At 48.2% G+C, this 15,878-nt stretch overlaps 1 protein-coding gene across 2 annotated transcripts in view; it reads left to right on the top strand.

Annotated features, from left to right (window-relative positions):
- Nucleotides 1-3,269, top strand: part of TMEM266 (transmembrane protein 266) — a 146,343-nt gene extending 143,074 nt beyond the window's left edge. For both annotated transcript variants that reach the window (XM_056796939.1, XM_056796932.1), the window contains one exon: nt 2,218-3,269. In XM_056796939.1, the coding sequence (XP_056652917.1) occupies nt 2,218-2,804 (587 nt within the window). In that variant the 3' untranslated portion in view covers nt 2,805-3,269. The remainder of the gene's footprint in view (nt 1-2,217) is intronic.
- Nucleotides 3,270-15,878: the final 12,609 nt, after the last annotated feature.

Below are 15,878 nucleotides of genomic sequence, written 5' to 3'. Positions count from 1 at the left end.
AAAGAAAGAAAGAAAGAAAGAAAGAAAGAAAGAAAGAAAGAAAGAAAGAAAGAAAGAAAGAAAGAAAGAAAGAAAGAAAGAAAGAAAGAAAGAAAGAAAGAGAAAGAAAGAAAGAAGGAAGGAAGGAAGGAAGGAAGGAAGGAAGGAAGGAAGGAAGGAAGGAAGGAAGGAAGGAAGGAAAGAAAGAAGAAGAAAGAAAAGAAAGAAAGAAAGAAAGAAAGAAAGAAAGAAAGAAAGAAAGAAAGAAAGAAAGAAAGAAAGAAAGAAAGAGAGAGAAAGAGAGAGAAAGAAAGAGAGAGAAAGAGAGAGAAAGAAAGAGAGAGAGAGAGAGAGAGAGAGAGAGAGAGAGAGAGAGAGAGAGAGAGAGAGAGAGAGAGAGAGAGAGAGAGAACAGGGAGCAGGAGGGGAGGGTGGTCAACATCAAAGGTTGCATAGAGGTCAAGGAGGATGAGGATGAGAAGAGGTTACTGGATGCAGGGATTTGGGGTAGCTTGGAAGAGAGCAGTTTCGGTGAAATGGTGAGGTCGGAAGCCTCATGCAGCCTCCAGAGAGAGGAGAGGAAATTAAGGCATCCAGTGGAGATGACTTTCTCAAGGAGTTTAGCCAAGAAGGGAAGGAGAGTTATAAGACAATAATAGCTTGAGGGGAAAGCAGAGTCTGGAGCGGGTTTTAAGGGATAAAGAGATTTGGGTGTGTTTTACAGGCATCACCAGGGAAGGAAGGGTAGACAGGGCGACATTGTAGATGAGATGATTTCACTAAGTGCCACTCACAGCCATGAACGCCCGCCCAGTGGCCTCCATCACTTCGGTGCCTTTTCCCAAACAGAACTCTACAGAGCTCAGAAAAGTCTGCTTTAGGTTCTGAGCCTGAATCAAAGGAAGTCTCTCCTGTGATGGGGAAGGAGGTGCCCTGCCTTGCCCCCAGCGCCCGCCAGCCCAGGCTCACACTCACCATCTCCATCTCCATCTCATCTCCCGCCCATCGTTCCCACCAAACTGACTCACATTGACTCGGCTGCTCCTTCCCACCCTCCCACCCTTCTCTGGCCACACCAACTCGTAAACTTCCAAGCACTCTCCATTAACAGGCACCCCTCCCTCCTCCCCACCCAGGCCACTTTTCCAGCCTCTCTAGCTAGTACCAGCTGGGCGACTCCTCGGGAATGCTCTTTAGTGGGCTGGGAAATAACCCGCGGCTGTGTCCCAGGGTCCCAGCACAGGCTCCCCTTTTTCTCTGCCTCCTGACTTTTGACACATTTTGAGTTTGAAGTCCATTAAGAACCCTTTGAGGGGCAAGTAGGTGGCTCAGCATATTGAAAGCCATGAAGTCCTGGATTCAAATTTGACCTCAGACACTTCCCAGTTGTATGACTCTGGACGAGTCACTGAACCCCCATTGCCTAGCCCTTTTGCCTTGGAACTAATACACAGTATTGACTCTAAGACAAAAGGGAAGGGTCTAAAATAACACTCAAAAATATTCTTTTCCCAAAACTTGTCAACTAATTAATTATAATAATCCAATATTAAACATGTCGGGCATTTGTGCCGGGCACCATCTCTAAGGGTAAAAACCCAATCCCTGTGCTCAAGGGGGTCACATTCTAACGGGAGAGAAAACAGTCAGTGGAAGGTCCCTGAAGAGGGCAGGTACCAGCAGTGAGTGGGTAGGCTCGGAAGACCAAGAAAGACTTCTTGAAGATTGTAAGCTCCTTGAGGACAGACTGTTACCTTCTGCCTTCCGCTCAATACTTTTCAAGGCAGAAGATCAATAAGGGCTAGGCAATGGGAGTTAAGTGACTTGCCCAGGGTCACACAGCTAGGAAGTATCTGAGGTCAAATATGAAACCAGGGCTGGCCCTCCATCCACTAAGCTACCCAATGACCCCCTTATCACTGAGTCTTGAAGGAGGTCAGGAAAACCAGGAAGCCAAAGGAAGGAGGAGGGAGAGCATTCCACCAGGGCAGGCACAGATCAGGGAGATGGGATGTCATGAGTGAGAGGACCAGGGTTGATGTATCACAGTGTATGAGGCAGAAGATGAAGAGGAAGAAGACGAAGGGTCCACATGATGAAGGGCTTTAAGAGCCAAACAAAGGGGTTTGCAATTGATCCTGGAGGTAACAGGGAACCTCTAGAGTTTATGATTTGGGGCTTGGAGCAGGGGGACGTCGGCTGACCCTCTTAACTCTGACTTCCCTCATTTGCCTACAGACAGTGGAGTTCCTGAGCCTGCCGTCTGTGTCATCACCACGGCCGCCATCGACATCCACCACCCTGACACCTCCTCTGACCGCTTCACGGTGGACGTGCCCCTGAAGCTGGGGAGGAATGGAACCTGCCCGAGCATCACGTCCGGGAGCATGTCGTGCTCCATGGGCAGCTCAGTCACTTGGGCCCAGAGTGACAGCAGTCAGACCTTGGGCTCCTCCACGGACTTCAGCACGACCCGGGACGAGTCATCGGAGCTGTGCTCCTTCCCCCCAAGGAAGCCCTCCCAGCCCCAGGTCAACAGCACGGGGGGCCAGGAACTCCTGTCCTCCTTGTCGGAGGATTCCTGCCTAGCGCAGAAGGACTTGGACCTGGTTAACCTCAGCAGGCCCAGTCCAGCCAGTTCTGCCCTGACCAGCCCCGAGGTGGAGCACAGGGTAAAGATGTATAATGAGAAGAATCAAGAAGGCTTCACGGTCTTTCAGATCAAGCCAGTCATCCACGTTCAGCCAAAGCCCGCCATGTTGGAGGACAAGTACAAGTCTTTGGAATCCAAAGATCAGAAGGTGACCCGGATCCCAGAGTCCTGATGTGCGTGGATGTGGGGTATGGGGAGGCAGGTGTGGGTGGCGGGGAGGGATTGGAGGAAAGCGGGAGGGGGGAGGATGGGAGCCAACCATCTCACAGCTTTACGGACGCCATGGCCAGCCAGAAGCAGGGTGGCCCAAGGACCAACCCGCTCTTCCTCCGGAAGCATGAATCCTGAAAGCCAGCACAAATCCATTCTGTTTCTACTTCCGAAGGTCCATCCACTGACTTCACAAGATGGACCAGTTCTTCAGACTTCCTCCTGGGCCCGGGAGGCAGGAAGGGGGGATTCCACTGGGGTGAGGGGGTGGCACAGGGATGAAGGTTGTTTTTTTAGTCATTTTTACAAAGACGGTTGGCCCTGTTGGTTCTGGGCTGTGGGGGGAGCCCAGCTGAGTGTCAAATCCTCTTTCTCTGGTTTCTTACATTTTCTTTGTACACAACAGCTCTAAACCCCTTTGTACCAATATTGTGGCTGGGTTTATTTCTTTGATTTCGCTGTCTTTGGGGCCCAAAGGCCCATTTCCGAAAATCTTCTGAAGGTCAAGCCAGGAAGAAATGATGCCGGAGGCTCTCTCTGTTCCTTCTGGCTCTCAGTCTCCTATTTCAGTCTTGTTCATGTCCTAATTCCCAGGTTTGGATCATGGGGACCTTTGAGTATTCTGAAAACAAATTAGTTTTTGTCTTGGGACAACGTGGTGAAGTCCGAGAGTTTAGGAGTGGGGAAGAGGCTACAACTTTGCTTTAGGGATATTAGTTTAAAATTTAAAGCCTGGCTAAAAAATACTGGGGGCGGGGGGAGTTGTCGCAGCCTTGAGGCCCAGGCCAGAGTGACAAAAGTGGCCAGGCTTGCCACTAAGTTTTTCTTTTTTTTAAAAAACTCATCTTAGAATCAAGACTGTTTTGTTTCAAAGCAGAAGGGCGATAAGGGCTGGGCAATCTTTCTGTTGATTTGTCCCTTTCATATTTTTCTCCCCAAAATCTTACATCTAAATTCGGCTCAGTTCAGTTTTCCTAATGGTTATTACATTTCTGATGTCTCCAGAATTTGGGGTCAGATAAATACCAGGAGGAAATTTGTTGCTCGGTTGTTTTAGTCGTGTCCAACTCTAAGGCAGAAGAGCAGTAAGGGGTAGGCCATTGGGTTAAGTGACTTGCCCAGGGTCAAACAGCTAGGAAGGGTCTGCAGTCAAATTTGAATCCAGGACCTCCAGTATTGAGGTCTGAGCCACCTAGTCACCCCCTTATCACTAAGTTTCAGATGCTAACTGGCTGTTCCTGGGGAGGAGTAATTGGAGCTATGGGGAGCCTTCAGCATTGTAGAAACAAGCCACCATGGGGTTTAGGTAACAAGGATCATTTGAGTAAAAGCGGAAAGCTTTCCTATAGTGTCCCCGTATCTGGATGCAGGGTAAGCCCTCTCCGGACACAAGCGTCCCCCCAGTCCAAAGCAACCCTTTGGCGCCACTGGATGGAGTTCTTGTGGCCGCTTGCCCCAGGCGCAAAATGATCTACTTAAAGCTCTCACATCCCGGGTCAAGCTGGTCCCACTGGCACAGCCAGAGCTGGGGTCTTGTTAGACCATCTCTCCCCTCTTCGTGAAGGCGATCGGTCTCGGACTCGGACTTGTATTTATTGGCATATTCACCTTTCCTCACTAGAGGGACGTTCCCGCCCCTCACTCCATCAACAAACATGAGTCTCAAAGTGAGACAGTCTCTGCCCTCTTAGGTTGGACAGGAAACATGTCCAGTCAGTCAATTCTCATCTGTGAAGCTCCTACTGTGTGCCAGGCACGGTGCTAAGCTTGGTGGATACAAAGAAGGTCAAAAACACCATCTGTGCCCTCAAGGAGCTCACATGGGGGAAGACACGGCTATGGACCAGCCAGATGGAGAGAGAATAAACTGGGGGGACTGGGAGAGGCTTCTTGCAGGAAGGCAGATTTTAGCAGACTCTCTAAGGAAGCTGGAGGGGCAGAGATGAGGAGGGAGAGGGAGGATCCCAGGCATGAGGGACAGTCAGGAAAAGGCTCCATGGGAGACAGATAAGACATCATTGGGGAGACGGCGGTCCTAACACCTGGTTGGGAAGTGGGAAAAGCCTCCTACCATGGGTGATGCTCATCCTGAGCCTTGAAGGAAACTCGGGATTCTAAGAGGAAAAGGTGAGGAAGAAGTGTGTCCCCAGCACTGCTGTGGAGGGGGAAAAGTCCTTGATGATGACAATAAAAAGGTGGCTTGGCTGGAGGGTGGTTCACTTGTGGAGAAGGAATGAAGGACCCAATGGTACACCAGAATGTGCTTGCCTTCCCCAGCTAGGCTGGTGAACCTTTCCCCACAGAGTAGGGTTGGGCAGCAGTGCCGGACATCACCAGCCCTTTGCTGGCAGAACCTACAAAAACCCAAAGAACCTCCACTTGGGAGGAGGCATCCATGGAGGACATTGAGGGAGGCTATTATGCCCGTGAGGGTGGTCAGACAAGGCATGGCTGGCACCAGTGGGTGACCGTGTTCCACCATCCTTTGAATGATCCTATTTGGAAATGCAGTGACACTTTGGACTTACTCTCCCGCCTGTGCCAGCCAAGGAAGACTGATGCATCTTACTCTCCCACAGACACCCTGAGGGAAAATGGGGGTGGTTATGGGCTAGAAGCCTCTGTTTGGCTGAGTTCTCCCCAATAGTAATCGCCAGAATCAGTATCTTTCCCTCATCACTGATTGCCCCAATTTATCATTCAGCCAATTCACATTAATCAGCTTTTATAAGGAAATACTTACTGAAAAGCTACAGCAAGAGCTGAAGCCCAAGGACCCCTCACATCAGGGGACACCCCCCCAGAGGAGAGGGGGCTCAAATTTATTGGGTGGCTACAAAGCATTTGCCCCAACAGGTCACTTCAGAATGGGGCAGGTCAATAGATGAAGCTCTTGTCCTGCTCCTAGAATGGTGCTGGCTGCCTTCAGCCCACCCCCTGGAGCTGTGCCCACCCGCTGGGCTCAGTCACCCACACACTCTCTTAAGGACTCCCATGCTCTGACTTTTGGAGCCTTGATAAGGTCCCATACCCAAGGAAAGAAGACAAAGAGGCCTCCAGCCCAGACAGAGCCTCACCTGGTTGGCACAGTGGGATAGAAAGAGCCCCCCTCCCTTCCTCTCTCTTCCCCCAGGGCCCCCGGGGCTCAGAGGGGCATCCTTATACCCCACTGGGACCATTTGTGTATGCTCGCATTTCTGGCTCTGCCGCCAGCCCAACGAGCTTTCCTTCACCGCACACTAGAGAGACAGAGACAGGCAGAGCCTCTCTGCGTGCCATGCAGGCTCGCCTGTGGCCTCCAGAGGGGAGGCTGTGAGAGCCAGACACAGCGGAAATGTCCCCCAGACTCACTTCTCTGGCCAGTCTCTCTCCATCGTGCAAAAATCAAACCCACTTTTATTCCATTCCTGCTCCGCCCCTAGGCAGCTAGGTGGGGCTGGGATCTGGGAAAACTCATCTCCATGAGTTCAAATCCAGCTTCCCACACATCCCAGCTCCAGAGCCCTGGGCCAGTAGCATCTCCTTGTGGGCCTCAGTTTCCTCATCTGTAAAATGAGCCGAAGAAGAAAATGGCCAACCACGTTAGTCTCTGCCAAGAAAACCCCACATGGGGTCATGAAGAGTCAGACACAATGGAACCACTCCGCATCCACATTCAGGAGGTACTATGATATCTGTGGGCAAAGCATTTGGCTCCATCAATCAGTCAATAAGCATTTATTAAGTGCCTGCTATATGCTGAGGCACATTCAGAGTCAAGAAAACCTGGATTCAAATCCTGCTGAAGAAGTCCTGAACCGTCTCTGGGGTGTTCATATCCTCACCAGTAAAATGAAGATAATCATGTCTTGAACAGCTGCCTTCTGGCATTGTTGTGAGGATCACTATACATGCCAGTTATTATTAGGAGGAAAAGTCCTGGGTTCAAATCCTGATTTTGCCACTCATGACTTTAGAAAAGTCTTTTAACCTGTCTTGGCCTTAGTTTCCCCACCTATAAAACGGAGGGATGGTCTAAAACTCAGCTTCTGAGATCCCAGCTGTAAAATTCTGTGATCCCATAGCACGCTTTCAGGATTGCAAAGCACTTTCTCCCCCACATCCCTGTAAGGTGGGTAAAACCTGTTTTAAAAGGCAGCACACAGGGCAGAAGGGGTGACCTAGGACGTGGGGCTGGAAAGATAGTGTAAGATTAAAAATTAATATCCAAATACTCCAGGTATTATTTTTTCATAAGATTTAATGATAATAGCTTGAAGCACAGGAAAAGAATAGCCTCAGTGAAGAGAGAGCTTCCCAGACTGCACACCCGGGAGAGCGCACAGAGCTGCCAGAGACCCGCACCTGCCACAAAGTGGGGCTGGAGCTTAAAAGGATGCTGGGTAAATGTAGTTCAGGTGCATCCCATTTCCATTTGCACAGTAGGGAGTGGCAGCTTTGTAGCAATATGAGTCAACAATATGATGTTACAGCCATCACAAATAATGGGCTTGCATGCTACATTATCCAAAGCATAATGCCCAGAAGTGATAAGAGGCGAAAATCCCTTTGTGTTCTGCCCTGGTCCCACCACGCCTGCTGTGCCCTGTTCCAAATTCTAGGAAGGATAATAATAAACTGGAAATTGACAAACAATATGGCGGGCTGGATGCCATAGCTGGTCCAATAGTCATGAGGTCTTGGATTCAAGGTTTACCTTTGACATACACTGGCTGTGATCCTTGATCTTTTCATTCCCCTCCCACTCTCCACTCTCCACCCCTGTGACTCCCCAATATTATTTTATTTGCTGACATACCTGGCTCTTTTAAGGTCTGCAGAGTGCCCTACCTATCTTGCTACATTTGACCCTCCTAACTACCCGGTGAGATGGGTACCAGATATAACCGATGAATAAATGGAATGGCTTCCCTGTGGTTCTATGGCTAGTGATTTGTGCCAAAGGCAAAATTGATCTGAAGTCTCTCCTTCAGGGCTCTAAAATAAATCCTATTCCAGGTTGCATGTGGGAACATGTTCCATATCGTCCAGGAAACTGTTACGTGAACAGACCAAGGCACCAAAGAGGGATGGAAGCCTGTATCAGGTGATGACAAATAAACAGAGGAAGATGAAGCTCTGAAAGGGGGGACGGAGAGGTGTTTGTAGTATTGCCTGCCCCTGCAGGGTCTCTTACTTCCTCTTGGTCTTCCAACCTCTTGGGGAATCTAACAGAGCTTCTCATTTCAGCCATCCTGAGTGATTGCAATGGCTTCCCATTTTCCCCCCCATAGCTGTTCCCATAATACCTCTGCCCCTCTCCAAACCCTTCTTCACACAACTGCCAGATTGTTTCCTTATGTGTAGGTCTATCTGGCCAGGTCCTTTCTCTACCCAAAAGTCTTCAGGGCTTCCCTGTCATCTTCCAAGCAAAGTTCAAACCAGCATTCAAGGTGCTCAATAATCCACCTCCATCTTACCTTTCAAGCCTTATTCCACAAAGTTCCCATCCCCGCGCACCAAACTAGACTGTTCTCCATTTTCCACACTCAATATTGTGCTTATTTACACAAATGGAATCAGGAAACCTGGGTTCAGATCTTGATTGGGACACTTCCTCACACTGTGAAACCACTAACAAACCATTTCCCTCCTCTGCCTTTCCCTGTGTGTCAGGGGGAGCTCATAATCTTGGCATTATCTGTCTTGCTATGTAAATTTTCAAGTACTGCACAATGTCCATTAGTTGCTCACAGTGGACTTTGCTCACACTTTACCTATGGCTGGACTGTTGTTCCCTTTTCACCTGTTGAATTCATATCCATCCTTAAAGCCCAATTCCAATGCTACATCCTCCAGACAACCTCCCTAGCTAAACTTAGTACCATCCCCATTGTTCTACGCACCTGAGTTAAATGGGAAAAAAAAAAGATTAGAGTTAGAAAGGACCTAAGAGGACATCAAATCCAACCCATTCCTTTTGTGAAGAAGGAAACTGAAGCTTTGGCACAGAGATGTTAAGAAATCTGGCCAAGGTTGCATAAAAAATAGCAGAGCTGGGATTTCAACCTTCAGTTCTAAGATTCCAAAACCAGTACCTTTTATGCTGAACCATGCTAATTCTAATAAATGTGCAAACTTTGTGTCATATATGAATGCGGTGAGTATATTTGATGGGCTTTCTTATTTCTCTGGTTCGTTAAATCTACCTAGAAAATTCTGGAATTTGGTATCTGATAACATTTTCTACTACCCACTATAATCTTCAACCCAAGAGTAGAATCACTAGTTCCCCCTTACAAGCACAGGTGCCTCACAAGGCTCAAGATATGGAAAAGTTTATTTAGAGTTTGTATCAAAGATCACAGGAAATACTCAACAGTGAACTCATCCGCTTCCTGTATTTCCTCAGGTAGAATTTTGTTCTGCCCTATCAGTTCTCCTCTGTTTATCTTCATCAGCTGGTTGTATAGCATTGCTTCTCTGCTAGCTCATGTCTTGAGCAGCTCTCATTGATAATACCAATTTCCTGTTCTACCTATACCTCTCCAGACCTACGGTTTTCTTCAACTCTCAGCAGATGGTCCTAGTTTATCTACAACCTTTTATCCCATGAGCTAGTCTGCCATCTGTCTATGTTTCCTGCATTTCTCTTCAACTTTCAATAGATGGCAGCTGTTCCCTTCCTTGGAGGACCAGTTTATTTTCTGCCTCCAAAACCCCCAGGCTGAATTGTATCCTAGCTCAAAAGCCCTTTTAAAAAACTCTATATCTAGAGATTTATGCAATTCCAAGTCTCACATATAGTGCATCTCCCAAGTATTCCACGAGAAATCTTGTGCATCCAACAAGTTGCTTTCTTTTTCCAGTTCCATTTGGGCTTATGGAGACTTATCAGAGTTGAAATCCTTTCCCCAATAGCACCCAGATGATACATTCCCACTATCTCTAGCATACTCCTAGAGACTCAGATAAGCGACTTTTTCTTCTAAACCTTTACCTTCCATCTTAGAATCAGTACTAAGTATTGGTTGCAAGGCAGAAGAGCAGTATGAACTAGCAAGGGGCTTTCATGGTTATTTTTACTTTAACCCTTACTTTTCAACTTAGAATCAATACTACGTATTGGTTTCAAGGCAGAAGAGCCATAAGGGCTAGGCAATGGGGGTGAAGTGACTTGCCCAGGATCACACAGCTAGTAAGTGTCTAAGTTCACATTTGAACCCAGGACCTCCCATCTCTAGGAATGGCTCTCTATCCACTAAGCTACCAAGCTGCCCCCCAACCCCAAGTAACTCTCTTTCAGGGATAATTACCTGAGGGTACCAGGGGCAGACTCTGGGGCTTCCAGGAAGGATTGTACAAATTATTTAAATTTCTTTCCCAAAACAAAGAAAGAAAGGAATAGGTAGGCATCCATATATGCCCCCTCAAGTATATAAGGAATAGGTAGGCATCCATATAGTTTCCCTGTCTCTATTGCCCATGGAGAAAGTCAAGATGTGTAGTCTCTGCTTCAAACATTTGTAGAATATCTTGACTTCCTACCTCCAGTGCATTCTGGGGTAATTGTGAGAATCAAATCATATAATCATTTTATTTGTTAAAAATTCTCTTTTTGAAAAATGTGGCTTTAAGATCTTTGTTTCATGGGTTGTCAAAGCCACTTAAGGGTCAGCCTGCTGCAGATGATTCTCTTCCTATGTAGCTGGTTTGGTCCTCAGATAACAGACAGTCTGTCTCTAGGGCCGTCCTTGAAGTCCTTCTATATTGTTAGAACTGGATCTACATTCTGCTGGCGTCATTCCTGAGAATTCAGGGTCAGAGGAGGGCAAGCACTGCCCCAGTAATCATGGAATGTACAAAGTCCCTTGGGATGCTCCATGGAGCATCCGTTGGGAAATAGGAAGAAGGAGGGAATACCCATATCAGTGTGATGACCTGAAGCACAGTAGAAAGAGCCCTGGTTCAGGAATCTGAGGACCCGAGTTCAAATCCTGCCCCACAGGAAGCTATATCCGTGTCTTCAGTACATATGTCTTAGGCAGACACTGAAAATGACAATGACCTGGATTGAGGATTGAACTGGAGAAAGAAAATGGGTTGGATTACATAGGGGAAGGGGAGGGGGCTTTTCAGGCTCTTGAGCTGCTCCCTGCAATGCCGATCCATCAGCATTCTCCTGGTGATGCCACACGGCTGCCATCCATGAAGCAGCATGGTGGGCAGAATCAGAAGAGCAGAGGAAGCCACCATGACTAATATCAAATGTCTTGGCCAGGTTCTCCCGAGCCCACAGTTCCCTGATGGCTTAGGTTCAGCAACAGAACAAAATGAGACACACGTAAGTCATTCAACCATTAAGAAAAGGAGATTTCGCCAGCCGTGCCAGGGGAAGGTTATTCAACAAGGTTAGTAAGCAGGAAGGACACCAAGAGCTGCCTTAGCTCAGTGGAGTTCTCCTGCCTACGAGCTGCCCATCATGGTCAGCAGGCCAAGCCTCTGAGCTAGGCTGAAGCCCTCGTGGTCATTCTAATGCAGATGGTCCAGGACTGCCAACCACCCAAGCCTTTAGGCCCTGAATGACCGCTGTAGCACCATCCAAAGTGGACGCCCACTTTGCTACCACCAAGAAAGCTGCCGTCAATGTCTTTGAACACAACGATCTCCCCAGTTCCATCTTTCTTTGGTCCCTTTGGAGGTATGCGCCTCGCTGGGGTATCGCTGGATCAAAGGGGATACAGCTCGGTGACTTTGGGGGTACCATTCCAAAATGCTCTCCAGAATGGCCAGGCCAGTTAGAGCCTGGGGTCCTCGGGTCTGGGAGAGCCTCAATCCTCAAGCCAGCCCAAGCTTCCTGGAGGGAAGGGATTGGGCTACAACTCCTACCACATGAGGAACTGGGGAGGGGGGAAGGGGAAGGGTTAAGACAGCTCTGGTGACCCAAACACAGGAGCTGCCCCAATGCCAAAAAAGACCCCTAAAAAGCTCTGAATAATCATATTGACCATCCTGGTTCAGGAGAACAGATAACTAAACAGAAGGGGTGTCTGCGAGGGCAGAATGTTGTATACACTGTCAGCCGTGATCACTTTGGGGGCTGGTTTTGTTTGCCTGTGGACAGAGCACTAGACCTGGAGACAGGAACTCCTGGGTTCACATTTGGCCTCAAAACACTTTCTAGCGATGTGACCCTGGGCAAGTCACAACCCCAATTGTTTCCCTTGAAATCAATATTTAGTATCAATTCTAAAACAGAGGGTCGGGTTTAAAAAAGAGAACATTTAAATATTGGGGGACAGAGAAGGGGCAGAAGGAATGTGTCAAATCAGAAACGACCAGGACAGAAAAGCCATCTTGAAGAAAAATCGCCAAGAAGAAATGCAAAGCACATTGCCAAGATTAATGGCAGGTGTAAACAGGAGGCCGTCTATTCACTTAGCAAGTATTTACATTTCTCTTACGTGCAGGGCACTCCAATATTGCCAAGGATGACTTGCACACAAATGATGTGAAAGGCACCAGAATGTGTGAAGGGGAGCCCTGTGGAAGAATACTGATGAGATTCGCCTGTCTCCCAGCCCAGCTGCACCTAAAGCTTTTCCAGTCTGCTAGGATCTGGCAAGGGGGACGCTGAGCTCACCCAGGCCTGAGGAGGTTGGGTTTCTAAGTGCTCCGGCCATTCTGGAACATAATTTGGAATGATACCCCCAAAGTCACTAAGCTGTATCCCAGGGACACCCCAATGAGGAAAGCACCTCTGAAGGGATCAGAGAAAGATGGAGATGGGCCCTTGTGTACAACAACATCTACAGCAGCTTTCTTTGTGGTAACAAAGGACCAAGAGCAAAGTGGGTGCCCATCCACTGGAGAGTGTTAGTATAGATTGTGGTCAGTGAAAGGAGCAGAATAAGGGGCAGCTGGGTAGCTTTGTGGGTTGAGAACCAGGCCTAGAAAGAGGAGATTCAAATCTGACTTCAGATAATTCCAAGCTGTGTGACCCTGGGCAAGTCACTTCACCTGGATTGCCAGCCCTTCCCATTCTTCTGTCTTAATAAGAAGGTAACGTTTTTAAAAAGAACCAAAGAAATGCTGCTTTATTTTTTTTAATCATTTTACAAACTCTTTGGCATATCTAATGCCCCTTTTTTCTTCATATAAACCATTACTTTTAAAAACACAGAATTAAAAACTGACATCAGGAAAGCACATGAGACCAGAGAAGGAAGTGGCAGATCCCTGACACAAAAGGAGAGGTCACCCACAGGGTAGCCTGTGTTTACTCCTAGTATCTGTGGAATGTTCAAAGACATCAAGGCAAGTGTCCGACATATCAGCAGGACACTCTGGATGGTTTGGGGCAAGATGGGAAGAATCTCTGAGAAGAGGAGGGCAGAGCTGGGTTGTGGTCCCATCAGAGGAGAGGGACCACTGAGATGAGCCCCAGGATCCTCCAGGTATTTGGGAAGCCATCCAAGGCAAGCTGGGAAAAGCTAAGAGAGATGGATCAGGAGGCGGAGAGGTACCTGGCGCCATTTTGATCTCAGAGGTTGTTCCAGCTGTAAATCTCACAGTGATGGCTTTACTACCTGTAATTCCTCCACCCTAAGTGTGTGTGCAAAGTCTCCCACGGTCCTCATCCACCAGGCAAAGTGGAAAAGGAGCCGACAGTCCTTTCACCAGGCTCAGCCAGCCCTGTTTCTGGGGGAAACGATGGAGAAGCCCAAAGCCTCTCCCCTAACTAGCAGAGCTGTCCTGGGGGGCAGAGGCAGGAGCTCTGCTGACTGCTTAGTCTGGGTCTGGATGTGGACAGCTGCCCACCCTAAAACCAGAGAGAAGACCCCACAACTGAACCAAGGGTCTGCAGACTCTCTGGCAGTGCCCCTCCTGCTCAGGAGCTGGCTCCCATGCTTGTTTGGAGAGAATGTTTGGGATGGGGATGCCCAGCCTGGCAGGGCACAGCAGGGCAGGGCAGGGTAGGGCAGTCAGTCAACAAGCCTCTATTAAGAGCTTACCACGTGGCGCTAGGGCAGAGCTGCCCGGGCAGCTGGCTTGGAGAGTCAAGCTTTCCTTTTCTGGAGTCATCCTCAAATCAATCCTGGAAAGGGTGTGTCATTGGTCTGCTCCTCCGAGGCGCCACTCCTGTCCCTCTAACTTTCCAGCCCACAAGGGGATTTCCTCCCCGTTCTGTGCCTTCTCCTCTCTCCACTCTGCCCCTGCCCCTTCTGTGGCACTAAAGGTTTCCATCCTTCCCATCCTAGTACAAGATGTCTCAGAGACCATCTGGTCCTTTGTCTTACAAATAAGGATGCTGAGGCTCTGGAAGGGGAAACAGCTACTCGCCCAACCTCACCCAGGGACTAATGGTGACATTTGAACCAGGTTCTCTAATCTCAAATTTCAAATCCGACGGGGCTTCAGTGTCTTCTCCTCCATGCCGAATGGCTTCAAATTTTTAAGGAGAATTCAGATTGGTTTGACTCTGTTTTAGGCAACAAACAAGTCAAAGTAAGCCAACAAGCATTTAATTCCCCTCATGTGGCCAGTTGGTGGGGATTTATAGAGAAAAACGGCAGGATGGGGCATCTGAAAGAGCTTCCTGGAAGAGGTGGTATTTGAGTGGAGCTTTGAAGGATGAGAAAGAATTCAGCAAAAGGGTGGGAGAGAGGCAGAAGGGAAGAAGTGGGAGGGATGAAGGAGGGGCATTCCAGAAATAGCACAGGCAAAGGCACAGAGGTGGGAAGGCACAGGGTGGAATGGAGTTTTGCTGGAACAGAATGAGACCTTCAAGGATTATTTATATTGGTGAGTCATTTCAATTGTGCCTAACTCTTCATGATCCTATTTGGGGTTTTCTTGGCAGTGACACTAGACTGGTTTGCCATTTCCTTCTCCAGCTCATTTGACAGATGAGGAAACTGAGATAAACAGGGTTAAGTGTCTTATGGACATACCAGGCTCAGGGGAGACACTAGCAGCAACGGGTGAGGTTAGAGGTAGGAGAACCTTTAGAGGTTCAAGACTCAAGAGCTGAGTCTTGAAGGAAGCCAGGACAACTGGAGGGAAATCTGAGCTGCGTCTTTGTGAAAAGAGAGGGATTCTAGGAGGACAGAATAGAGAATGTCCAATAGAGCGGGCACCCAAGTCCCAGATGCCCCAAACTCTAAGTCTATGCAATGTTCCATCTGCAATGGTTTCCCCCCAAACCTAACTTTGGATCATTCACCCTCACTCAGTTTCCCCTGAGAACCTCGGATTTTGGCCCAATTCTGTTTCACTCCAGATGTGACTAGAACCATTGAAGGGCAGCAAGGTAGCACAGTGGACAGAGCATGGGATCTGGAATCAGAGGTCCTGGGTTCAAGTCTGGCCTCAGACACTTCCTAGCTGTATGATGCTGGGCAAGTCTCTTAACCCCATCACCTAGCCCTTACTCCTCTTGTCTTAGAACTGATCTGAAGACAGGAGGTAAGGGTTTGGGGGGGGGGGGGAATGAAAGAGCCATCAGCTCCCATCTGTGTTGTGTGTGCACTCAGTTTTTACAGCATATTTCAGACACTTTGCAAATATAAACAGAGCAGAGCACTGTGGCTCCTGGATTCTGCCGCCATGCTTGTCTCCATCATACCACAACCCCTTTCTCCATCCGGGCATAAAATCCATGGAGGCCCAAGTCCCATCGTATTTCACGGACATTAAATGCTCAATATAATCCTAATGATGTTGGCTTCGTAAGCTCCAATATCGAAAGAAGTTTGATATTGGCGTCTGGTGCATATTTAATTTAATTACCCAAAGAAAATGATGGAACGTCAAGCTGCTGAGATTTATAGCCAGCTGCCAAAGAGATGGCTTTGGCGGGATTTTATGCAAAAATGCCGTCAGCAGTGTAGGAGAGCAAACTGTCTATTTATTCTGAAACAAGGAAATTAAATTGACGACCCCACCAATCAATCAAAGCCTGAAAAGCCAGGATGAACAGCTTCAAAATTCTCCCATGATTCCGATTTATAGGGCACCTTTCACCAAAGGTCCCAGAGCCTTCCTAACATCAATT

This window comes from Monodelphis domestica, chromosome 1, assembly GCF_027887165.1.
Source record: "Monodelphis domestica isolate mMonDom1 chromosome 1, mMonDom1.pri, whole genome shotgun sequence".
NCBI lineage: Eukaryota > Metazoa > Chordata > Mammalia > Didelphimorphia > Didelphidae > Monodelphis > Monodelphis domestica.
This window is presented reverse-complemented; position numbering and strand designations above follow the sequence as displayed.